At 42.1% G+C, this 26,047-nt stretch overlaps 1 protein-coding gene across 2 annotated transcripts in view; it reads left to right on the top strand.

Moving 5' to 3' along the window:
• SF3B3 (splicing factor 3b subunit 3) overlaps positions 1-19,851 on the top strand; it is a 47,639-nt gene extending 27,788 nt beyond the window's left edge. For both annotated transcript variants that reach the window (XM_059904855.1, XM_059904856.1), the window contains exons 12-26: positions 2,606-2,757; positions 3,063-3,218; positions 4,236-4,391; positions 4,914-5,057; positions 8,425-8,547; positions 9,275-9,429; positions 13,334-13,508; positions 14,214-14,419; positions 14,518-14,674; positions 15,935-16,060; positions 16,489-16,701; positions 17,209-17,307; positions 17,985-18,128; positions 18,747-18,851; positions 19,253-19,851. In XM_059904855.1, the coding sequence (XP_059760838.1) occupies positions 2,606-2,757; positions 3,063-3,218; positions 4,236-4,391; positions 4,914-5,057; positions 8,425-8,547; positions 9,275-9,429; positions 13,334-13,508; positions 14,214-14,419; positions 14,518-14,674; positions 15,935-16,060; positions 16,489-16,701; positions 17,209-17,307; positions 17,985-18,128; positions 18,747-18,851; positions 19,253-19,393 (2,252 nt within the window). In that variant the 3' untranslated portion in view covers positions 19,394-19,851. The remainder of the gene's footprint in view (positions 1-2,605; positions 2,758-3,062; positions 3,219-4,235; positions 4,392-4,913; positions 5,058-8,424; positions 8,548-9,274; positions 9,430-13,333; positions 13,509-14,213; positions 14,420-14,517; positions 14,675-15,934; positions 16,061-16,488; positions 16,702-17,208; positions 17,308-17,984; positions 18,129-18,746; positions 18,852-19,252) is intronic.
• The last annotated feature ends 6,196 nt before the right edge of the window (positions 19,852-26,047 follow it).

Below are 26,047 nucleotides of genomic sequence, written 5' to 3'. Positions count from 1 at the left end.
TGTTTTTTGAGCCTGAGATACTAAGGCGGGGGAAAGAAGAAAGCATTCCCTCTTCTGTGGGCTGCTTCCCTATTGCTCAGACAGATAGAAGTCCTGTTTAACTGAGACAAAGATGCGTCCTCATATCCTAATAGATTCTTCACTGAGGTATGAACTAATGGTCTTTCATATGAAATTTGAAACCTCTGGAAGAAGGCAACATAGATTTCATAGTTCATAGTCATTTATCTTGACTGAAGCTTGATTTTGTTCTAAAGTCCACCATTTAACCTATAACCTGCCTAGGACACAAGAGCAGCTTATCTGTTTCTGGTCCTCCTGGCCGTAGAATGGAAAGGGTAGAAGTTACAGTGTGCTTAGTATTTACAGGGTAGTGGATATTTTGAGGAAATCCGTGATGTAAAGCAGTTTTCAGACATCAGTCATTGCTTTACTCCTTGTTGAACTGCCCAGCAAACGTAAGACCCTATTTAAGTCCACCGAGCATCTCTTTATTTTTATACCTGAGCAGTCTGGGGCCTTGGGTCAGAGGAAGGATAAGGGCCCAGGCAGCCCTTTTTCCTCACTCCCCTCATTCTCTGCATGTAAGTTATAAATGTGTGGTTTCTTTTCTGGAAGCCCACCTTTTCCCTTGACTGAAGGAAGAGGCCGAAATCCTGACCAGTTTGAGCCCATTTCTGTTTGGCTTTAATTTGCTCTGGCACAGCATTTAAGATACAAGGTTTCAGTGTTGAGAACATGGGAAAGGACACAATATTTATGTAATGTTAAAATTAAGCAATTCCTATTACTTTTACACACCAGAGATTTCCAGTTCAAAAACTGAGAGCTGGAGCAAAGCTTCCAAGCTTGGTGTTGTGTGGAGAGCGATGATGGTTTTGTTGTGCGCTATTAAGGTGTCCATTTCAGAGACAACCACATCCGCACTCCATGTTTTATGATGTGAACAGTGCGGTCTTACAAAGCCATTTTATAAGGTGTCCCCAGGCATGCGATACATGTTGACAGTTATAATAAAGTAATCTAAAACCAATTATCTGCTTGTTCAGTGTTACTCCTTATGATGGAACCCTTACTCTGGATTCCTGGTGTAGCCATTAGATTATACCCATTGGGAAAGATCTTTGATCCTTGCCTTTCAGCCACTCATTCAGTGCACACGTATTGTTAACTGAAGCAACAGTTTTGCAGAATAGTACTTACCCTTACTATGAGGCATCCTCATAAATTATATTTATTTCTATATATTTGTATTTTAAAATGCTGATTGCAATCCACCAAATTGATTTTATATCCTGCTAATAGGTCAGAACGCTACTATAGGTTATGCCAATAATACATTTTAATCTGGCCCCTTTTTCTGTAAAGAGCACTGATTCTGCTGAACTCATTGAGTAATCTTAGTTCAGCTGAATGACCCTTGGAGCAATCAAAATCCAGACTGTGTCCTTGATGTGAGTGGGGTGGATCAGGCCTATGGTGTTGAGCTCTGACAAGGACTCAGGCAAGCAGGATCCTTCAGCTGCTTCTGCTAAGAGTGAGGTAGCCACTCCAATTTAGTACCTTGTCTACTTGTCATTCCATCCCTTGTTTGCCTGATTTCTGTGTGAAGGGGACAGGAAGAGGGGAATTGATATAGAAAATTCAAATGTAAAGTAGGAAAATCTCAATTCATCTCAAAAAAATGAACATACATTTATTCAGCATTTATCAAGCTTTATGCCAAACATTGTGCTGGATGTGGGAGATACATACAGAAGTTGTCTTATGTTGTAGGGTGGAATGTGTAGGAAGTAGACAGCTTTTAACTATGGGATCTGTGTGAGAAACTTTTGGGGTTGCCTGTATACCTCTGACCTCCTTGAAAAACTTGTTGGTGTTTGTTTATCCAAGTACATTTTATTAAATGAAAAGCAAGTTCTAATAGGATTGCTCATGACCATCGAATGGTTATATTTTTAAATGTGAAAAACTAGAGAGTTCAAGGGCTGACAATATAAACTACCACCCCACCACCACCACCCGCCCCGTCCCTGGTTATCCAGTGTTCTTACATCATTCCTTTTGGGACATCCTAGGATTCTCAGTTTCCAACCCTAGAATGACTTAGTCTCATGGAGGCTTAAGTAATCACTATTTTATTCATTAGGTCTTGTGTTCCCGCATAAGATACTTTTGGAAGAAGATGGGGACCTTTCTTGTTTATAGCGAGTATCTCTTAAGAATGGATTGTGATTGGCATCTGAAACTCTAGCTTCAGTACATATAAATATTGTATACAAAATTTCCTCTTGCTTTGTTCTCTTGCATTTTTCTAGCAAATGTCTCAAGAAAATATTAATTTTCAAAGGTATTAGATGTGGGCTTGTCTACTTTACGTGCTGTTTAGCCATTTAAGGAAGCAAAGTATATGTGTAGGCTGTTATGACCTTTAATTATCTTTTGGATCGTCCTGTGCTGTTTGCCACGTCACACTGTGTGTGATGACTACACATAGGAGAAGTGCCTTGGAAGATTTCTGAAGAGAATGCTTAGTGTGTCTCATTTGGCTTTGTAACTAATGAGTTCTTAGCTAACCCACTTCTTTCTTCTCTTTCCTTTTCAGATGAGTTTGATGCTTACATCATTGTGTCTTTCGTGAATGCCACACTTGTGTTGTCCATTGGAGAGACTGTAGAAGAAGTGACTGACTCTGGGTTTCTGGGCACTACCCCAACCTTGTCCTGCTCCTTGTTAGGAGATGATGCCTTAGTGCAGGTGAGGATTCTCAGAGAGCTACTTAACCTGCTCACCTTACTTTGTCCTTTCTTTGGCCTCATTATGGTGTAGATTGCTGGGTTCACATTTAAGGAGCTTTGAACTTCTTTGAAATGGATGCTGCAAAACATGAACTTTTTTGAAGTTAACCTTGCCTGGGACCTCTTAACTCTTTTTTGTCATTGACCCAACTGGTGCCTCAAATACAGTGCCTCTAGATCTGACAGATCTAATAGGTGTGAGGGTCATGCTTGAGTGATGAGTCAAATTGCTAAAGTTGGGTTTCTTTCTGTTACTGCTTCTAGGTGTATCCTGATGGCATTCGGCACATACGAGCAGACAAGAGAGTCAATGAGTGGAAGACTCCTGGAAAGAAAACAATTGTGAAGTGTGCAGTGAACCAACGACAAGTGGTGATCGCCCTGACAGGAGGAGAACTGGTCTATTTTGAAATGGATCCCGTATGTTATTTTACCATTCACTGTGGGACTTAATGTAGGGTTCAGAGGTGAAGATGGGAGTTGCAGTCCAGGTATCTAGATTATATATTCATAAGAAAGGGAAATGAACACTACCAAACGTAAAACAGTTGGCTGGTGGGAAGCAGCAACATAGCACAGGGAGATCGGCTTGGTGCTTTGCGATGACCTAGGGGGTGGGAAAAGGAGGGTGGGAGGGAGGGGATATGGGGACATGTGTATGCATATGGCTAATTCGATTTGTTGTGCACACAAAAAACTAACACAGTATTGTGAAGCAGTTATACTCCAATAAAGACCTATTAAAAACATAAAAAATAAAATAAAATTTTAAAAATGAAAGGGAAATGAGAAGGGAAAGTGTCCAAAAGCCCTTTACAAGGGGGTTGGAGGTGGATATGTTTTCATGTCTTTAATTCTAATTGGAGTTATGAAATGCCATCTTAGCAATGAAACACTTTTTCTGCCCTTCACACTCTAGTTTTCCACCAGATACTTGCCATATGTTTAGTTTCTGCAATCTGAATCAATTTCAGAAATTTTATTTTACTTTTATATATGGAAGGATGTTAGGTGTGTTTAATTATGTTCTTAAGAAGTCTCTGGATGTGGCCAACTTGTATAGTCCAACTGTACCTATGATTGAGGGTTTTTGTCCTTAACTGCCATATTTGAATTCTCTTTCACCCAGAGTATTTTCATGAACAAATAAACAGTTTTATGTATTTTCATTTCCTGAGAGCTAGGTTGGCTTAGAAAATTTGTGGTGCATTATACTGGTCAAGGGTCTCTTGATTCTCCTGTCAGTAATTTTGCTTTCCATTAGCCTGTAGAGTTTAGTCTTGGAACCTCAGGTAGAGATATTCTTGGTCATTGATTATAGTAAGAAGAGTGCGAGGAAGCAAAAAGGAACTTAACAAGCCCGCTTTGTTCTCCAGGCCCAGGGTTTGGGGGCAAGTTGGAGTGGTTTGTGACCTCTCTCTGTCTTCATTCCTGTAGTCAGGACAGCTGAATGAATACACAGAGCGGAAGGAGATGTCAGCAGATGTGGTGTGCATGAGTCTGGCCAATGTGCCCCCTGGAGAGCAGCGGTCTCGCTTCCTGGCTGTGGGGCTTGTGGACAATACTGTCAGAATCATCTCCCTGGATCCCTCAGTGAGTGTCACTCTCAACTTTAAGGATCTTCCACTTGGAACCTGAGCACCTGACCCTTTTTTTTTTTTTTTTTTACCTGACCCATTTTTGATGTCCCTCTCTGAGATCAGGTGGGCTGGACCCTGAAATCTCCACCTGCTGCTTCTCCTGATTATTGTATCAGCACACCTCAGGAGTCTTCTGCAGTGCTTGCTTCTTTGGCTTATGTCTTGATTCCCTTTTTTAGTTTAAACAGAAACAAAAAAAAAATCCAAGATTGTGTTTGCAGAAAAGGGCCTTGGATGACTTTAAAGAGGCGCCCTTTGCATATTTACTTTTACTGTTATCCACTTTTGCAAAAAAAAAGGAAAGCACAATCCTCTCCAGAGATTGTTCTAAGGTTCAGTCTAAATAGAACTTCTTCAGGTTTTCCCTGTCCATGAGAAAGAGTTGTTCTTCACTTCTAGAATTAGATTTCTCTGGGTAAGTTTTTTCCAAAATTGGTCACTTCCCATGTTTTATTCTTTTCTCTTTCCCCCTTAGGACTGTTTGCAACCTCTGAGCATGCAGGCTCTCCCAGCCCAGCCTGAGTCCTTGTGTATTGTGGAAATGGGTGGGACTGAGAAGCAGGATGAGCTGGGTGAGAGGGGCTCTATTGGCTTCTTATACCTGAATATTGGGCTACAGGTAAGAGATCTAGAAGCTCACATTGTTGGTGTCAGGGCTTCTTTTACTTTCATGACTCCTTTGTTCAATACTGTGCCTGTGGTTTCAGTTACCCACCTTATGAGAAGTGAGCAGTGCTGCTCTGTGTTCCACTTATTTCAGCTCTAATTAGAACACATCAGGCCTAGAAAAAAGTATTTTTATGAAGAGTTTTTGATAAAAATGCTTAGCAATCACTGTTCTGTGGCAGAACTAGATGGGGTCCTTAAGAGTTGCCTATAGTTCTCACAGTATGCAGCTTTTGAAACTAATACGGTTGTCCTTTGGTATCGTTGGGAGATTGGTTCCAGGATCTCCCTTGGATACAAAAGTCTGAGGATACTCAAGTCTCTTATATAAAATGGCATAGTAATTGCATATTCTCATATACTTTAAATCATCTCTAGATTACTTAATTACCTAATACAAGGTGAATGCTATATAAATAGTTGCTGCAAATTCAAGTTTCGGTTTTTGGAATTTTCTGGAATTTTTTTTTTTCCCTCAAATATTTTTGATCTATGGTTGGTTGAATCCGTGGGTTCAGAACCCCTGGATACGGAGGGTCTCACAGTTCATAATGGGCTCCATTAGCAATAAAGGGCCCCTAGATGTTCCCTGTTGTCAAAGCACCTGAGCTCTTCATGGCCCGAAAGGCAGGAACCTAAGGATCAGAGATTGTCAGGGGTTTTGACCATGTATTGATACTTTTCGTTTTCATCTAGGCCAGGTCCTTTTTGCTTTTTAATTTTACTTCCTAATTTAGAAATTCTCAAACATGCCCAGGAGTTAGACTAATGTAATGCACCTCCATGTACCTGTTACCAGTTATCAGCACTTTGTCTTTTCCCCTTCTTTTCTTTTTCCTGGAGTATTTTAATGCAGATCCAATATGGTATATAGTTTCATCTTTAAGTACTTGAGAATGTAGCTGTACTTGAGGGGGGGGTGTGAGTGTGTGTGTGTGTGTGTGTGTGTGTGTGTGTGTGTGTGTGTTGAGGCCTTAATATGATCATGCTCAACAAAATTTAACAATTTCTTTGTTTGTTTGTTTATGGCTGGCTGCGTTGGATCTTTGTTGCTGCGCGCGGGCTTTTTCTCTAGTTGTGGCGAGCAGGGGCTACTCTTCGTTGCAGTGCGCGGGCTTCTCATTGCAGTGGCTTCTCTTATTGTGGAGCACGGCCTCTAGGCGCATGGGCTTCCGTAGTTGTGGCTCGAGGGCTCTAGAGTGCAGGCTCAGTAGTTGTGGTGCATGGGCTTAGTTGCTCTGCGGCATGTGGGATCTTCCCGGACCCGTGCTCAAACCCGTGTCCCCTGCATTGGCAGGCGGATTCTCAAACCACTGCACCACCAGGGAAGCCCTAACAATTCCTTAATATCATCTGATACCCCCATATTCTAGTTTTCTCCTTTTTTTTTCTTTTCCCAAAAATGTTTTTACATTTGGTTCTACTCAGGATCTACATAAAGCTGTCCACAGTTTTCATCTGCTTGATTTATCTTTTTATGTTTCTTTTAATAACTGTCCCAACCTGTTAAAAAATTTTTTTTTAAAGAAACCAGATCATTTTTCTTGTGGAATTTCTCACCTTCTGGATTTGACAGAGTCATTCCTTGTGTGTTTGTTGTTCCTTTATCCTTTGTATTTCCTGCAAACTGGTGGGTAGATTAGACCATGCTATCCATTAAAAATATAATGCAAGCCACAGGTGTAACTTAAGTTTTTCAGTAGCCACAAAAAAGGAACAGATGGAGTTAAATTTTAATGTTTTATTTAACCTAGTATATCCAAAATATTTCAATTTGTAGTCAGTAGAAAATTAAGATATCTTACGTTTTCTCCCTTTTATTTTTTTGGGAATGGGGAGAACTAGGTCTCTGAAATCTGCTATTTGGTACTTTGCACGTAACAGCACTTTTTTTAAAAAATTTATTTTTGGCTGCATTGGGCCTTCGTTGCTGCGTGCAGGCTTTCTCTAGTTTCTCTACTCTTAATTGCGGTGCGCAGGCTTCTCATTGCAGTGGCTTCTCTTGTTGCGGAGCATGGCCTCTAGGCATGCAGGCTTCAGTAGTTTTGGCTCGAGGGCTCTAGAGTGCAGGCTCAGTAGTTGTGGCGCATGGACTTAGTTGCTCCGCGGCATGTGGGATCCTGGACCAGGGCTCGAACCCATGTCCCCTGCATTGGCAGGCGGATTCTTAACCACTGCGCCACCAGGGAAGTCCTAACAGTACACTTCTAATTCTGACTAACCACATGTGGCTTGATTGATGGCTATAGTATTAGATAGCACAGACCAAGAGGTTGATCAGATTCAGGGTTTTTTTGTTTTTTTTGTTTTTTTGTTTTTGGTGAGGGACAAGAATATTTTTATAGGTGCCATTTGTTTTCCTATTACATCAGGTGGCATATGAAGTCTGGTTGTCCCACTTTAATTTAGTGATGTTAGAATGTTAGTATCTATTTTAAATGACCTGTTTTAAAGCTCTCTGTCCATCTTTTACTTAATAACAGCCAGTGATACACATTGCCTAGATTCATTAGGGGTTGGGAAGTGATGGTTTTCTATTTCATTCTTTAATTAGCTGGAACTTTTCTCTAGAGACAAAATTTGCTTTATATCTTTGCTTACCCTGAAGTACAGTTCATATAGGGAAAGGATAAATGTTTCATTTTTTCCCCTTTGTTCACTTATTTTCAGAGTAAGGAGTTGGTGCCGTAGCATACTCCAATGAAGACTGATGAAGTGTTTGTTTCTGTTTTTTTTTTAAATAACGTGATGCACTTGCAGATTTTATGATATTTGTGCATCAAACTGTTGTAGTCTTTGTTTTGGATGCTAAATTGCCACATTTTAGATGAGTGGGAGTTCCCCTTTCAAGTTGGCTCCTTTGTCCTTTTAACATGACCCCACTATATTTGGGGGCTTCCTTCTGGCACAATGAAGTGCCCCACACACATTTGGAATATTCTTGCTTCAGACCTGAAGAAGCCATTTCTCTTAGGATTCTTATTCTTTTTAAGGGAAATGGTATTTATAGACCACAGTAGGCATGGATATTAAACTGTGCATATATCTTAAAACTTAAAATTATGAAGAAGAGTTTAACATACTTGGTAAAAATATTTTTAAGGATATACAGTGAAAAGTAACTGTGCTTTTCACTTAGTAAATACTCAATAGCCATCTGAGTGAGTGAGTGATTTAGGAGAGAGTGAATGAATGGCTGGCTGATTACTATATATTTAAACCACCTAGTCATTTCCTTCCATCTGCTCTGAAATTAAATAAAGTAGCTAAAGAAGCTTCCATTATGTATAGGCTTTAACCACTCCTCTCCTTTTTATTAGAATGGTGTGTTGCTGAGAACTGTCCTGGACCCTGTCACTGGGGATCTGTCTGACACCCGCACTAGGTACCTGGGGTCCCGTCCTGTGAAACTCTTTCGTGTCCGGATGCAAGGCCAGGAGGCAGTAAGTAATGAAAGGGGGCAGATAGTGTTTTTGGATGTTAGTGACATCAGCTGAGAAAAATCCCCTTGGTATAAATTTTGCTGTCATTAATTCACCAGTATTGTAGTTAGTTGACATTAGCTTTATCTTGATTAGTTTCCTTCATGTGGGAAGTCTTGGGTCTCTTAATCTAGAGCTTCTTAACTGGATTTGCATGGCACTGTGCCATGATTTGGTTATAGGTGAGTTAGAGTATTGATCCCTTCAGTCCTGAGGCTGAGCAAATGGAGTACACTGACAGCTGGAAACCTCCCATGTAGGATACCAGTACCCAGGAGCAACCTGGTATCAGTGTCATGGCTTACTGTGTAATGTGAAAGAGGCTGGTAAACATTGTGTCCTTTGTAGCTAAGAATATCAGTGTTGCTGGGTGCTCTGCTAGTTCTTTACTTGTTACTGCATTTAATACTTGCAACTATCCAGCCTTGTGATAGTATTCCCATTTTACACATGTGGAAACTGGGGCTCAGAGATTGATTAGTAGGTCATCTGGCTAATAGCCAATGCTTTTAGCAAATAGTAAGCCATACTGCCTCTTCTCTAGGCCTGTTTTTCTTAAGGTAGCCCTATAGGTTTCTAAAATTCCTTGGGATATTCTGCACACTGAAATTTGGGGATAGGATAATTTGGTTAGCATACCATGTTTGGGCTTTTCCCAAGCTTATTGGAGATGTTTTTCTTTCCTCAGGTGTTGGCCATGTCAAGCCGCTCATGGTTGAGCTATTCTTACCAATCTCGTTTCCATCTCACCCCCCTGTCTTACGAGACCCTGGAATTTGCATCTGGCTTCGCCTCTGAACAGTGCCCTGAGGGCATTGTGGCCATCTCCACCAATACCCTGAGGTGAGAGAGTCCCACAGTTGAAGCCCCGCAAGAGGCTGCAGAGAGCTGACTCTGCCATGGCACTACTGTGTTGTAGTTGAAACCTTCATTTGGCTCAGGATTTAAGTACCTGGTAGCCAAGTCTTGGTGTTTGGGAGTTTTAGCTTCTGTTTAGACCTTCAGGGCCAAGTTTTTATACTCAGCAGTGTAGTTCAGTCTCTGAGATTTAAGATTCTTGTTTTCAAGGGCCATGCCATTGGATTGGTTTTAGAGCAGGCGTTGTTGGCTCACTGATAATCTTTTCTCACTCTGTCTTGCATTTGCAGTGTTATATCTTAAATATTAACCAATATAAATTATTTAGGCCTTTTGCAGGTTGACAGATTATTTACACTGATCACATTGGAGTGAACACTGTCTGTATTGCAAGATGGAAAATAACCTATTCAGTTTGACTGTCTCAAGTTTTGGCGGTTGGTTGTGTTTGTTTTCTTTTTTAACCCTTTAATGCCACCAGTGTCATACATGTCCTGGTTATAACTGTTGGCTGTTTACAGTGGAACTCTGACTTCTAGATATATGAATCACTTTCTGCTTAATCAAGTGAACTGCCAGATTTGTTTGCGAAAACTTTTGAAAGTTTTCAGTCATTGTCGCTCTCTTTCTAAGCGTCAGCACCTTTGTATACCTTATGCTCCAGCAGAATTACTCTCCCTGCATACCTCCATATATTCCTTCCTGGTGTTTTATCTCTGCACCTGTCCTTGGAATGCTTCCCACACACATCTCTGCCTTTCAAGGCCTAGCCTCATCCATGTATCCTCTAATTGTTTTATCGACGTGTGCTCTCTATCTCCTTGATTCCTTATTAATTTTGACAATTCCACAGGTTTTCAAACTTTTTTTTTAGCAGCAGAACATTTTTCCCCCAGAACAATATCAGGGAAGGCTGCTGTGTGAAACTTAAAAGAAGAATTCTTGGGAACATAGTTTAAACACCACTGTCCATAGTACTTACTGTCAGAACCATTCACTTTTACTTTTGGTTATTATGAATAACGCTGCTGTGAACACTCATGTACAAGTTTTTATGTGGGTGTATATTTTTATTTTTCTTGGGTATGTACCTGTAAGAGTGGAATTGCTGGTAACTGTTTAACTTTTTGAGGAGCTGCCAGGCTGCTTTCCAAAGTGGCTAGACCATTTTACATTTTCACCAATGGGGTTTGAGGATTCCAATTTCTGCACATCTTTACCAACACTTGTTATTATCTGACTTCTTGATTCTAGCCATCCTAGAGAGTGTGAAGTGATGTCTCATTGTGGTTTAGATGTGCATTTCTTTGATGGTTAATGATGTTAAGCATCTTTTCATGTGCTTATTGGCTCTTTGTTCTTCTTTGGAGTAATGTCTATTCAGATCCTTTGCCCATTTTTTAATTGGGTTATTGTCTTTTTATCATTGAATTGTAAGAGTTCTTTTTATGTTTTAGATACAACTGCCTTATCAGATAATATGATTTGCAGATATTTTCTCCTGTGGATTGTCTTTTCACTTTCTTTTTTTCTTTTTTCGGTATTTATTTATTTATTTATTTATTTATGGCTGCATTGGGTCTTCGTTACTGCGCATGGGCTTTCCCTAGTTGTGGCGAGTGGGGGCTACTCTTAGTTGTGGTGCGCAGGCTTCTCATTGCGGTGGCTTCTCTTTGTTGCGGAACACAGACTCTAGGCATGTGTGCTTCACTAGTTGGGGCTCGCGGGTTCTTGAGCGCAGGCTTAGTAGTTGTGGCGCACGGGCTTAGTTGCTCCACGGCATGTGGGATCTTCCTGGACCAGGGCTTGAACCCATGTCCCCTGCATTGGTAGGCGGACTCTTAACCACTGTGCCACCAGGGAAGTCTTCTCTTTTCACTTTCTTGGTGGTATCCTTTGGCACACAAAAGGTTAATTATTTTTTAAAGAATTATATTTTAAAAACTCCATCTGAGAACTGCCTGAAGTCACCTTGGGTATCAGCAGTGGTATATGCCCCACTTTGACAAACGCTGGCTAGATTCATGTTTTTCAAGGAAGAATACAACATGGGAGCATCTGTGTCCCTTCCCATGTTATGTTTCTCCCTTAGGACAGGTGCTCCCTCTGTCTGGAGTCTGCCTTTTGGCATGGTAGAGTGCCTTTATGAAAGCAGGCCAGTGTGTGGGTTGGACTAGAAGAGTCAAAACTCAGGGGTTGTGGTTTTTGTTTATGCCGTACTTTTTTTTTTCCTTGCAGAATGACAGTTTTTGATGTTTAGCAGTTGATTTTTTTTTTTACTCACATGTTGGTAAAGTATTTGATTTAATGTCTGCAAGTAAAGGGACCTTGCTAATTATCCCCTCAGAATATTTGGATATTTATGGGACTGGAATGTTGTTAATCATAGTCTATTAGAAGATGTTCTGGTTTTTATATTGTACTCTTTTTTAATGATTCTTAATTAGCTGTTTTTTTCTTTCAGCACTTTGAAATGGTTTTTCCTATCTTCCATTGTTTTTTAGGTCTGCTGTCAGATTGTATATGATCTGTAGAGAATATTTAAATTAAAAATAAAACTCCATTGTTAGAGACCAAGTGTCTATATTTTTAAGAGCATCTGGGTTCTGCTCATTTTGCTCATAATTTGACTTAATGCACATCTCTGTCCCTTTTGACAAAGGTTGTAGAACTCATACTTGCCATCTCTTTGTGCATCGTTGTGGATTTCCTAAAGCTTAGGTGATTTTCGTTCAGGATGGCATCCACTTTATTTTATGAAACACTATCACACAAGTACCACATATGTTCAGATAATTGCAGTGCTTCTCAACAAATTTGGAATTGGTACTCTTTTTTTTTTTTTTTTTAAATAAATAAAATTTATTTATTTATTTATTTATTTATTTATTTATTTATTTATATTTGGCTGTGTTGGGTCTTCGTTTCTGTGCGAGGGCTTTCTCCAGTTGCGGAGAGCGGGGGCCTCTCTTCATTGCGGTGCGCGGGCCTCTCACTGTCGCGGCCTCTCCCGTTGCGGAGCACAAGCTCCAGACGCGCAAGCTCAGTAGTTGTGGCTCACGGGCTTAGTTGCTCCGCGGCATGTGGGATCTTCCCAGACCAGGACTCGAACCCGTGTCCCCTGCATTGGCAGGCAGATTCTTAACCACTGCGCCACCAGGGAAGCCCGGTACTCTTTTTTTAAAAAATTAATTAATTAATAATTTTGGCTGTATTGGGTCTTCATTGCTGTGTGCGGGCTTTCTCTAGTTGCTGTGAGCGGGGGCTTCTCTTCGTTGCGGTGCGCAGGCTTCTCATCGCCGTGGCTTCTCTTGTTGCGGAGCACAGGCTCTAGGTGCACGGGCTTCAGTAGTTGTGGCACGTGGGCTCAGTAGTTGTGGCTTGCAGGCTCTAGAGCGCAGGCTCAGTAGTTGTGGCGCACGGGCTTAGTTGCTCCGCAGCATGTGGGATCTTCCTGTACCAGGGCTCGAACCAGTGTCCCCTGCATTGGCAGGCGGATTCTTAACCACTGCGCCACCAGGGAAGCCCTGGAATTCATACTCCTTATATCAGGGTTTGTCGATAATAATCAAGAGGAAATTTTAACTTGTCACTATCACGTTATCATTGGAGGGATAAAAAATCCTCTGAGGGTTCTAATGTAGGTTTCACTGGTGGAAACTGGAATCACCATGAACAGTGCTGGGCTGTTGCTAAAGTAAAGGCCCTGCCCTGATCTCTTTGTCTCTTGTGTGTAATCTTCTAGATAAGACTATTGTTTCTTGTTGTCTAATGCCAACATTAGAGCTTTAGGGATTGATGTGTTTGCTGTGACTGCTTATTGACCATTTCAACACCAGTTTCTTGGTCCTGAGTGGGTGACCTGTTAACTCCTTGCCTTTTGCCATAGGATTTTGGCATTGGAGAAGCTGGGTGCTGTCTTCAATCAAGTAGCCTTTCCACTGCAGTACACACCCAGGAAATTTGTCATCCACCCTGAAAGTAACAACCTTATCATCATTGAGACTGACCACAATGCCTACACTGAGGCCACAAAAGCTCAGCGGAAGCAGCAGATGGCAGAGGTAATGCATTTAACCTTCAGGGTTCAATAAAAAGGCATTCCTGTGAAATTGTGTTGAAAAGTTTAAACCTCGGTGTAATTGATGGCTGTAGTCTTTGTTATATTTGAAGATCCAGGCTCTTTTCAGGTCTTTCAAGCAGAGCCCTTTGCCACAGTCCTTGGTTTTAGAGGCTTTCTTGTGACTTAGGACTAAAACGCTGAGCTGGGTTTATTCAGTATTCAGCTACTTCTCTGGAACGGTTCTTCAGTCCTGGAACTTCCAAAACAGTCTGTTTCCTGAATTTGGGCCCAGAGGAGACTGCTTTTGTATTCCCCACAACACCAGCTCCTTCCAGAAATCATTTCCCAGCAAAAAACAAATGGTCCCAACTATGTAAAACTGTATCTGGCCTAGAAAAGAGGAAACAAGTAGTCTTAGCAAGAGAAATCAGATGGGTTAGATAGAAAAAAGGTGTTTTCATCTCATGTTTCTCAGACCACCAGGCAAGTGTTCGCCACAGCTGATGTTAGTTCTTTAGTTTCCCCTTAATGATCTTTCCTCTTCCCCTTGTCTGTGTGCCTCTCCCTTTGATCCTGATTTTGGTGGACAGACTTGGCTACTTTGTGTACTATGAACACTCCCTGGAGGTGTTCTTGCTACTTGTCCACTTCTCACCGAGCACCCACCTCTGAACACACCAACTCTCCCTTGGTTCTTTGGATTTAGGAAATGGTAGAAGCAGCAGGGGAGGATGAGCGAGAGCTGGCTGCGGAGATGGCAGCAGCATTCCTCAATGAAAACCTCCCTGAGTCCATTTTTGGAGCTCCTAAGGCTGGCAATGGACAGTGGGCCTCTGTGATCCGAGTGATGAATCCTATTCAGGGGAACACACTGGACCTTGTCCAGCTGGAACAGAATGAAGCTGCTTTCAGGTAAGGAGCCCAGTACATACAGAGTTTTGAAGACTGGAATGGGAATTCTCTGGGCTGTGACTAATACCTGACTCCTGATTCTTTCTCTGTAAATGCAGTGTGGCTGTGTGCAGGTTCTCCAACACTGGCGATGATTGGTATGTGCTGGTGGGCGTGGCCAAAGACCTGATACTGAACCCCCGATCTGTAGCAGGGGGCTTTGTCTATACCTACAAGCTCGTGAACAATGGGGAAAAACTGGAGTTTTTGCACAAGGTAGGAACCAGCTAGTGGTTTTCCTGGTTCTTAGGTCCTACTAAACTTTCCTACTTTTGTGTAAGTTGTGGATCAGGTCTTTCTGATCCATCTCTTGGTGGCACATGGAAAATGCTCCAGTGAAGCTCCGCTGCTTGTTGGTCCCACATCTATTTCTATGGGGAATAGATCCATACTGAAGTAGCCCCTTGTTTTCTAGTTTTACTAAGTAGGTAGCAGTTTGTGACCAAAATTCAGTAGTTCTAACGAATTAACATTCTTGGGGCAGGGGTGACGGTGTGGATTTCTGTTTAATGGTTACATAGTTTCCCTTTGGAAAGATAATAAAGTTATGGGGATGGATAGTGGTGATGGTTGTACAACACTGTGAATATGCTTAATGTTACTGAACTATATACTTGAAAATGGTTTAAATATTAAGTCATGTGTATTTTACCATAATTTTTACTTTTTTTTTTTTTTTAATTTATTTATTTATGTTTGTGTTCGGTCTTCGTTTCTGTGCGAGGGCTCTCTCTAGTTGCGGCAAGCGGGGGCCACTCTTCATCGCAGTGCACGGGCCTCTCACTATCGCGGCCTCTCTTGCTGCGGAGCACAGGCTCCAGACGCGCAGGCTCAGTAATTGTGGCTCACGGGCCCAGTTGCTCCGCGGTATGTGGGATCTTCCCAGACCAGGGCTCGAACCCGTGTCCCCTGCATTGGCAGGCAGACTCTCAACCACTGCGCCACCAGGGAAGCCCTACCATAATTTTTAAAATAGAAGAAATTCCTGTTCTCTTTTCCACACTGACAGCACATGAATGTGATTTCTCCAGGCGTCCCACAAGGGGAGTGTTCTCTAGGAAATAGTTACTTCACAGAGGCTTCTTTGTGCTATACTCATTGTGTCTCCCTTACAACTAAGATGTCCCTTAAACTAGCATTTCTTTCCCCTCCCTCCATGTCCCACAGTCACTTTTCTGATATTGAGGCTTCACTTTTAGTTAATGGTGCCAGTTGAATTCACATGGGTTCTGAAGTGTTCATCAGGCACCAGGACTTCTTTTCACTTGTGGCATTGATCCACTTGCGGAAGTGGAGTGTTTACCCAAACACCCTGTTTATATTATAGAGACTGTTGTATGTATGGTTTATTTTCTCTGAGCAAAAGGTGATCACTTGCTGTCTGTCTTCCTGACAGATGCCTGTAGAAGGCATTTTGGGTTGAGGGGGTATGGCTCTATGTTTTAATAGCTGCATAACCTGTTTTTCCTCTCACAGACTCCAGTGGAAGAGGTCCCTGCTGCCATTGCCCCATTCCAGGGGAGGGTGTTGATTGGTGTGGGGAAGCTTCTGCGAGTCTATGACCTGGGAAAGAAGAAGTTACTCCGAAAGTGTGAGAACAAGGTAAACACGTTGGTAGAGGGCCCAAATGTAGCTAGTGAGGAAGGAGGAGACCCTGGTGGGGTGGTGGACAGCAACTGTTAGAATCATCTGTCTTTATCAGGACCTTCTTTGTCTTCCAGTGCCAGGTGAAGAACTAGGCCCTTGAGACTTGAGAAGGGGAGGAGTAGGTGGGTTTCTTGACTTCTTTACACTAAGAGCCAGATTTCTCTCCTTGCTTCTGCAAGGAATTTAACTGTGGCAGGCATATATTTCCACTGTATTAAAACCAGTTAGCTCTTTTTCCCACCTTCTAGGAATTTATTGCTGACTCCTCTTCTTTGGTGTGTGCCATTCTTCAGACCATATATATGCTGCAGTCATGGTAACCTGGACTTTCTGTTGATTCTGCACCCCAAGGTTACACCCATTGCTGTCCTTGTTTTTCCCAGCATATCGCCAATTACATCTCTGGGATCCAGACAATTGGACATAGGGTAATTGTATCTGATGTCCAGGAAAGTTTCATCTGGGTCCGCTACAAGCGTAACGAGAACCAGCTTATCATCTTTGCTGATGATACCTACCCCCGATGGGTCACAACAGCTAGCCTCCTGGACTACGATACTGTGGCTGGGGCAGACAAGTTTGGCAACATTTGTGTCGTAAGTTGATGTTTACTTGGGTTACAGTGATGTATAGGAAAGCTGACCCAGTTTGTGGTAAAGCCAAGGACCCAAGACTGATCTCCAACATGGAAAGTAAAAATGGGTATAAAATTCTTTTAAGATTCCCCTACCCACACCCCATTCACCTCCCTCCTCCCCATGCAACATGATTTAATAATGATAGATTTAGTTTGAGCTAAGGACTAATATTTATTTTTACTTTTTGCCAAAATTTTGGCTTATCTTTTAAAGCCCAGTCTGGCTTTTCTTGTTCATGTTCTGTGGTCTCCGTTTTTGCTCTTTAGTTTTTTGTTTTTTGGGTTTTTTTGCTTTTGAGTTTGTCACTCCTCGGACATCAGAACAGGTGCAGGAGACTTGGGCTCAGGCCTCTGCCAAATTCGGGGCCCCAAGGTTTGCGTGCAAGGACCTGGGGCAAACGTTGCTTGGTGACTGAGGTAAGTAGGTTCAGGACCCAGCCCTGTGATTTGTGTCACTTCATTGTAGGTGAGGCTCCCACCTAACACCAATGATGAAGTGGATGAGGATCCCACTGGAAACAAAGCCCTGTGGGACCGGGGTTTGCTCAATGGGGCCTCTCAGAAGGTAAGATTGCAGAAGGGACCGCAAAGGAGGGGCACAAGCCTGTGTAGTACATTCTTTATGACCCTCACCGAGGAAACATTTCTTTAGTGAATTATCCACAGTGCATGTGACTATGTTGAGTGTTCTCCCATGCATGGTGGGTTTGACACAAGGTGACCAAGTTACTATCCCATTTTTATGACAATAGAATAGAAATTTTTCTGAGACATTTTAGCAGTGTAAATCTCTGCATAGTGGGTTCCTCAGAAAGGATGGTTGCACAGGTTCATTCCAGATACTAACCAGCTCTTCTCTGAAGTATGCCCTGGGCTTTACTGTTCTCCTGTAGACATATACTTCTGTATCTCTGGACTTTTAAAAATAGATCCATTTTAGAGGGCAAGCCTAGAGATTGCTGTTTTTTATACTTTTCTGTGGTTACCTTCTTTTTGCAAACTTGATAATTTAACAAAAAGGTTTTTTAGTTATAAATCAAAAATTATCTAACTTCAGCATGTTTGTGAGGGCATTAAGCTCTAAGTAAATGCTAAGGACATTTCAAAGTATTTTTAAATGTTAGTAATTTTTGAATTTCCAAAGGTGGTGAAATCTGGCCTTTGGAGGCACTGTTTGCTCTTGGGAATCTAGAACAGGCTCCTGAGGGCACATATAGTCACTATTCTGGTTTCAACTTGCAGGCAGAAGTGATCATGAACTATCACGTGGGCGAGACAGTACTTTCGTTACAGAAGACCACGCTGATTCCTGGAGGCTCAGAATCGCTTGTCTATACTACCTTGTCAGGAGGAATTGGCATCCTTGTCCCGTTCACATCCCATGAGGTGACATCTTCCACACTGGTCTGGCTTTTGCCTTCCCAAGGTTGTTTCTTGGTGCTAAATCTGCCTAAGAGGGCAATCCATTTTGTCTCCATCTGCAACTAGGAGTGTTGTGCAGTTTTTATAAGGTGACAGGAGTGCCTGGGGAGATAGGAATCTTGATTTTTTTTTTTTTTCCCCCTGTGGAAAGCCATCTGGTTTTATACTGTACCAGGGTTTCGTTAGTCAGAGGCTGAAGCCCCAGAACCAAACCCCACAGACCAGGAATGATGGGATGGTGTGGACTGGGCATGTAATGCCTCCTAGAGTCAGCTCTTGGATTGACGAGATTTGGTTTATGTAATTGCAACCGAGGAAGCTGTGGTTAGGAATCTGACTTTACAAACCATTCTTTGCATATGGTGTTTTCTCTCATGTTTTGCAAATACAAAGGGGTTTTCCTTCAGGTTTTAGCTACCTTGTAGCAGGAGAACCTGTGGTCATGAGGAACAATTAGATACTTAACATCTCCTTGCGTGGTAAAAATCAATAGCTTCTCTGTTCATTGTGCTTTGGAAACTGTAGACTAGCAGTTGAAATCACTTTTTTCTTTTAGTGACAGATTATTTGTTTCTTTGCCAGGACCATGACTTCTTCCAGCATGTGGAAATGCACCTCCGGTCCGAGCATCCCCCTCTCTGTGGGCGAGACCACCTCAGTTTTCGTTCCTATTACTTCCCTGTTAAGGTAGGTCTTTCTTGGAAACTCGAGTTGAAAAGGGGGATCCTCAGCACATTTAACCAGTCTTTTTCTCTGGGCCTCCCTCCTTAAAAATCGGAACAGTCTTGAATGAAGGAGCATTGAGGTTGTGGATTGATGGAGGCAGTAATGTGGGAGAGGAGTAGTTAGTGATATTCAGAGACCTCTTCCCTCAGGGCAGACCATAGCCAGAGGAAAGTTTTCACCCAGTTTTGCTAATCTGAACTCTGGCTACTAAGGGTCAACTTAGAGTAGTATTCCTGGCTCTGTAAATGTAGTTCAGGTATCTGAGGGAGAATAAAATGCTTTCCTTGCAGTTGCTGCTTTAGCATGTGTCATTTTCTTTGGGCATCTAACCTTTTTCTTACTCTCATTTTTCCGTGCCTTAGAATGTGATTGATGGAGATCTCTGTGAGCAGTTCAACTCCATGGAGCCCAACAAACAAAAGAATGTCTCTGAAGAACTGGACCGAACCCCACCTGAGGTGTCCAAGAAGCTTGAGGACATCCGGACTCGCTATGCCTTCTGATCCCTTCCTTTTCCTGTGGGGCTTGTCAGAGACTTTATTTCCCTCACCACCTGGCTCTGAATCCATGTGACAGAAGAAGGGTGGCTGTATAATTAAGACTTTGTAATATTAAAGCGAGTAGCTCTTCCCCTGGAGTGACTGGTTTCCCCTAAAATTGGCACTGAGATTTGCTACACTTCTCCTTGCCTGGTACATAATACATTGCCCCCAGGTTCCGGTGTGGAATACAGTGTCCCTTTTCCCAAAGCTTTCTTGCATTGATATTTTTGGCTATCCTCTCTACTTTTGTACACACTCTTAATTTTTAACTGGTTTATCTGTAAATATAGTTTTGTATGATGTTATCTTTGTGGGAGGCGGGAGACAAGCTGAGGTGGAGACCAGGTTGGATATAGTACAACTCCGGAGTTCTGCCACCCTGGAACCTAACCAGAAATACAAACCTAGCTTTTAAGGTGGCTGGTGTCCATGTGTCTTTTCTGAGAATCTAGGTGGGAGATGGGAGCCCAAGTTGGAGCAGGAAGAACTGAGTATCCTTCTTCCAGTTACCAACCTGGACCCTGTGGCCTCATGCTCCCAGCTCTGTGATGGTTTTTGGCTTTCTCTAGTCTTTTCTACTATGCAGATGAAACTTGGGCTCGATGATAATTATATAGTCATCCATACCTCTTCCCATTGGATAGTGAGGAAGGGTGGCTGGTTTCTTCTTCCCTGTTTTAGCTCCCTTCTACTTCGAAGCCTTAGAGTGAAGGATTTGTCATGAATTCCAGCTGCCTAGTCTCTTAATAGATGCTCCTTTTACTTCCACAGCTCCTGAAATGATCATTTGCCATCTGTCTACTAGGAAGGATCAGTAAGTACAGAAGAACCTGCCCTTGGGAATAAAGTCAGTACATGTTGTCCCTTTTTAAAGGCACATGGGTAATGGGGTCGGGGGTGGGGGGGCCTGTCTTCAACAGACATCTTAGGCGGGCTCTGGAGGGCCTTTGGAGTATGTGGAGGCAGCAGCTGGAAGTGACCCAGTCTCAAATGTTCCAATTCACACTTGAGAATTCAGCCTTCCCCTGTCAAACTGTGTGGGAAGCCTTAATGTTCCAGGCAATCCGTCAGCTTCATTGAACATGGAGAGGCCTGAGTCATTTCTTTTCTGAGTACTTCACAGAGTAAAACGCTTTTTTGTTTGTGTGCTCAGCACTTCCATTGAACAGATTCTCTGGCAGGCACTGGGTTAGAGTCAGGAATGGAGGTGGTTAGATACAATCTTTGACCTCTAACAGCCCACATTCCAAGTGCAGAGAGGGTTCCTGATGCTATCCCTGGAACTGTGTATCTCTTTAATCACAGCTTGGTTTTGGATCAGTCAGTAGAGACCTAAATTTTGCCAGGAATTGAATCCCTAAATTACACTTCATTTTCTCAGTTCATGGGTATACATAGTAGACAGTACTTTTGAATTACATTTGCATAGTCTAATTCCAGGGCTCATTTTTGCTGTGGCCCACCCCCAACTTAACTTGTTCCATTTAGCCTGTCAGATTGTATGATGTTGATGTGCAGTGGTATGAGAAACTCAGCATAGATATTTGAGCAGTGGCTCCTTGTTCCTAGCCTCTCCCCTGAAATACTTCTTCCTACAGTAGTAGGGGGGTTATGTAAGAACGGAAAACTTGATCTCTGTATAGAATCAGGAGTTGCCACCCTTTTTTTGTTTTTAATTATGTAGACAGCAGTTTATTGTCCAACCCAGGGGAGGAAGACACCACATGTCACTCAGGGATACTGCATGCCATCCATGCTAGACAACATGGGGGTTGCGTTCAGAAACCCAGTAAACAACTAGGGGCTTTGGGAGGCAGGCTTTGTAATATCAAGAGGGTGGAACTCCTCCTGTTCTTGTGGGAAGTTGTGATTGGCTTGTTTGAATAAACCCACAGACTGGCAAGGAGCTGAAACCTCCCCAGAGGTGGGCAGGAACTGTGCCTGGTCCTTTGATACAGAGGATTGTTTAGCTAGGGAACCTCATTCATGAGAACAGAGTGGGGAGGGAAGCTTGGCGATTAGGCCACTTGAAGCCCTTCTGATTTTATAGCATGAGATACTGGACCTTAATTTTAGATCTTATACCGTAACTGGGAATGTGTGGTCATCCGATTATTGCTCCACTGGAGAGCTACCAGTAGGCCAGGCAAGGGTGAATTTCACATTGGATCATCTTCTTGTGCTTCCAGTGTATTACAAGATTCTCTTCCATTCCCGGGGAAAATGATACAAACTCAGTGGAATTGTCAGAGAAATATGGGTGTGTATTGGAAAATGTTATCTGATAGATGACAGCAAATCATGAGCTAATATTCTGAGCATCGTGCTAAGCACAGTGAGAAATTCTCAAGGCTCGCTCAGCTGAACTTGACATTCTAGTAGGGGAGAGGAGGCTTATACATGTGAAATAATCAGCTGAATGTGTTTATAGTAGAAAGAGAATTAGAATCAGGCAACACGTCTGATCTGGTTGGGCCAAATAACAGCTGAGTGAATTTGGGCAAGCCATTGAAACTTCTGAGCCTTGGCTCCCACAGCTGTAGAAAGTGAAAGGAGAGATGTAATATATGCTGCACAGAAGTCTCTAAGTATGTATCCCAGCCTGACTTAAAACAACATCTTAGTTCCTCAGAATCCCAGCATTCATCAACAAGTCAGTGACCCTGTATCTCTTGGGAGTACAAACTGCATTTGTATGTTTGTTTTATTTTTTTCCCCAAATTTTCCTAATCATGAAAATCATCCCTTAGGCCACTCAATAAAAAATATAGATTCCTAGGAGTCTCCCCCTTAAGTCTGGAATGGAATTTGTAAATAAGTCTAGACATGAACTCACAGGCCTGAGTTCAGTCAAGTCTCTGCCTCTGATTAGATCCACGATTTTGGTCAGGCCAGTTGGCTTCTCGTGCATAATATGGAGATAAACAGGGTTGATGTCACAATAAAATGAGAGCATATACCTAAAACACCCAGCAGTCAGCCCAGCATGTTGTAGGTTCTTATTGATCCAAACCCCAGCCCTTAATACGTGGGGCTTGGATCAGCACAGCGAAGTCTTCCATTTTCCTTTAGGAGTCACCATGGATGTGGATCTCCTTCCCTTCCCACCCCTCACACATCACAGTGATGTTCTCTTTTCCCCTTACATTGCTTTACTTTTGATGTATCTGTTGACTTTGTCATGTTCTCCGTTGTGGCCAAATGGGTGCTGGATGAGATACGAGTTTTGAAGGATATACAGACAGCATTTCAGCTCCATTACTGAGGGGCCTTCTCTGGACTTGATTTCTCTGAATTCTCACAGCTGGAAAGGTTTTCTTTTCTCCAGTTTTATTGAGATATAATTGACATACATCATTGTATCTATTTAAGGTATACGTCATAATGGTTTGACATATATAGTTTAATTAAATCCATCATCTCTTAAATACAATAAAAAGAAAAAGCAAAAAAAGAAAGAAAAACTTTTCTTGTGAAGAGAACTCTTAGGATATACTCTTACCAACTTTCATATGTATCATGCAGCAGTGTTAACTCTAGTCATCACGTACATTACATTCCTAGTACTTATTTATCTTACAACTAGTTTATATCTTGACCACTGCTCTGATGTCCTGTCCTCCCATTCTGCCCCCCACCCCTTCCCTCACAAATCTGATCTCTTTTTCTGTGGGTTTCGTTTTTTGGTTTTGTTTTTTTAGATTCTGTATATAAGTGATGTTATACAATAATTTGTCTTCTTCTGTCTGGCTTATTTCACTTAGCATAATGCTCTCAAGATTTATCCAGTCCTGCAAATGGCAGGATTTCCTTCTTTATGGGTGAATAATATTACACACACACACACACACACACACATTTTCTTTATCCATTCATCTGTTGATGAACACTTAGGTTGTTTCCATAACTTACCTATTGTAAATAAGGCTGCTATGAACATGGGGGTACAGACGTTTCTTTGAGTTAGTGTTTTCGTTTCCTTTGGCTACATTCTCAGAAGTGGAATTGCTCTGTCATAAGGTAGTTCTGTTTTTAAGTTTTTGAGGGTTGTCCGTATTCTTTTCTGTAGTGGCTGTACCAGTTTACAATCCCACCAACACTGCACAAGGGTTCCCTTTTCCCCACATCCTCACCAGCATTTATCTCTCGTTTTCTTGATGATGCCCATTCTAACAGGGGTGAGGTGATTTAGCTCACTGTGGTTTGATTTGCATTTCCCTAATGACTAGTTTTGTTGAGCATCTTTTCGTGTACCTGTTGGCCATTTGTATATCTTCTTTGGAAAAGTGCCTGTTCAGGTCCTTTGCCCCATTTTTTAATTGGGTGTTTTGCTGTTGAGTTGTCTGAGTTCTTTATATTTTTGGATATTAACCCTTTATCAGATATATGGTTTGCAAATAATTTTTTCCATTCCATAGGTTGTCTTTTTTACTTTGTTTCTTTTGCTGTGTGACTTTAGTCTAATGTAGTCCCACTTGTTTATTTTTTATTTTATTGCTTGTGTTTTGTGTTTTAGGTGTATCCAGGAATTGTCACCATTGAGCTTTCTCTGCATATCAGTGGGTTTGCTTGTTCTCTGCAAAACAGGGCTCTGACAAGTGGAATTTTAGGAGCACAGGCACAAGGAATTAGGCTTGAATATGTTGAGACCAGTTTTGTCTAGTTCGTAGTTGTTGCTGTAGGACCTACAGAAAGTGTTTAGTAAGATTTAGTGATTGGATACGCTAAATTACAAATCCCATCTGTGTAAGTGTTAAGGGGACCACGTCAACTCCTTTGGTTTAGTTGTGCAACCAGGTAAATGGAGAACTCTGTCCTGTTTTGCAAAACACATTAGAGGATGCCTTAGAACTGAGAAGGAAGGCCACCCCACCAAGGCATTTGCTCTTGGTTATTAGGATTGCTCCCATTCTGCTGCTGTTAAATCTCTGCAATTTGGGTCTAAAAAAGGACTGAAAAGTTTTTAGCTGCCTCAACTTTTCCCTGACCTCAGGAGTGGAGGTTCCACAGATGTTGTTTCATTTGGAAGATCTTTTGCTATGAATAGCATTCCTTTGGGGGAGGGGGGTTCAAGTTGGACTGTGGATGGAATGTTGGCTTTTGTTTTTTTTAATGCTAGCAAGACAGCTGCTGGGGCTGGGAAATACTCTTGGGGTTCACTTACCTCATGGGGAGAGCTCTGGTCTCCAGAATCTGTGCTGCTCCCATGACTGCAGCCTCTCTTGAGGTTATTAGTGGGAAGCCAGAAATGTTGGGAGAATTCTTCAAATGAATCAATGTGGCTTTCAGTTTTTTTTTTTTAATTCCTAAATTCTGTTTCTATTCAAAATAGAAATGACATGTGTTTGTGTGAATCATCCACTTGCTCATTTGCATATGGAATATTGTATGTGAATATTTTTAAGTTTATTGCACCCTTAAAATATATTCAAGGGCTGTATCCAGAGCTCTGGTGCTGAAGTCAAACCTTGTCCAAAAAAATAACAATGTAGGGATACAGATGACTGGGGTACATGGGTGACGCTGTCTGGGGTATATGGGTAGGGAAGAAACACCTCTGTGGTCAGTGGCTGATTTATATTTGGGGATCTGATAACCCACTATGTGGGCCTTGTATGAAGTTTGAGTGAACTGAAATCAGTAGATACGGACTACACGGCACTCAAGAGAATCCCCTTCACCACTCTGCATTAGCGTCACCAAGAGCTTTTCTGTAGAAGCTTTGAAAGTCAACATCAAGAGATACGCCTAATACACTAGAAGATGGTGCTACATTCATTTATTCCACCAATATTTACTGAGCACCTACTGTGTGTTACCTCCTTGAATATCTGCTCTACACCCAGGAGTTTTTATAACTTAGCATGCTGTTTCTGTCCCTCTGAGTCTGGTGGTGAGGTTGAGTCTGCCAGAGAGCCTGGTGACAAATTTCACAGGAGCCTAAGGCCGATGTCTCTAGTTTTCTCAGATAAAACAGGCACAGCCTTGGGATTTCTGGGGAAAATCAGAAGGTCCCAAGTATGAAAAATGAGGAGGTGGAGAGTAGACAGCCAAAGATTTTAGGTCAGGAAGCTAGGAAATCTGTTGCAGTGGCTTTTCTGTTCTGCCCCAGATTACTCTGCTGGGGGTGTCTGGGCATCTGTATATTTCACAATCTGGTAATAATAATCAGACCTGGAAATCACTAGGTGGTTTCCATGAGAATGAGGGAACATTGCTTCTTGTTTAAAATGAAGCAAAAGAAAACACCAAGTTTGGAGGGGACACAAGGATGGGAGACTCAACTGGACGTAGCTAAAGGCCCCTGTCAGCACCAGCTCACCCTCTAAATCCAGCAGCTCTGTCAGCACCCAGTCAAGCTTGGCTGTAATCCCAGAGGCAAACCCACCCCAGTTCCCCACCTTTGTCTTTTAGAGTCTGGTCCTCAGATTTTTATCCCACAGGCCCACCCAGCAGAATTTACCCTTTTCTAACTGCAAGCAAAATCTCAGGGAATGAGAGTTGCTTTTGATTAGGCCATTTCTGGAGAGTTTTTACAAGTTAATAATTTGGGGTCATGAGTAAATGTGTATAAGCTACACATTTACTCATGACCCCAAATTATTAACTTGTAAA

Source organism: Balaenoptera ricei, chromosome 19, assembly GCF_028023285.1.
Source record: "Balaenoptera ricei isolate mBalRic1 chromosome 19, mBalRic1.hap2, whole genome shotgun sequence".
NCBI classification, from domain to species: Eukaryota; Metazoa; Chordata; class Mammalia; order Artiodactyla; family Balaenopteridae; genus Balaenoptera; species Balaenoptera ricei.
Note: the sequence above shows the minus strand (reverse complement) of the source record. Positions and strands in the feature narration are given on the sequence as shown.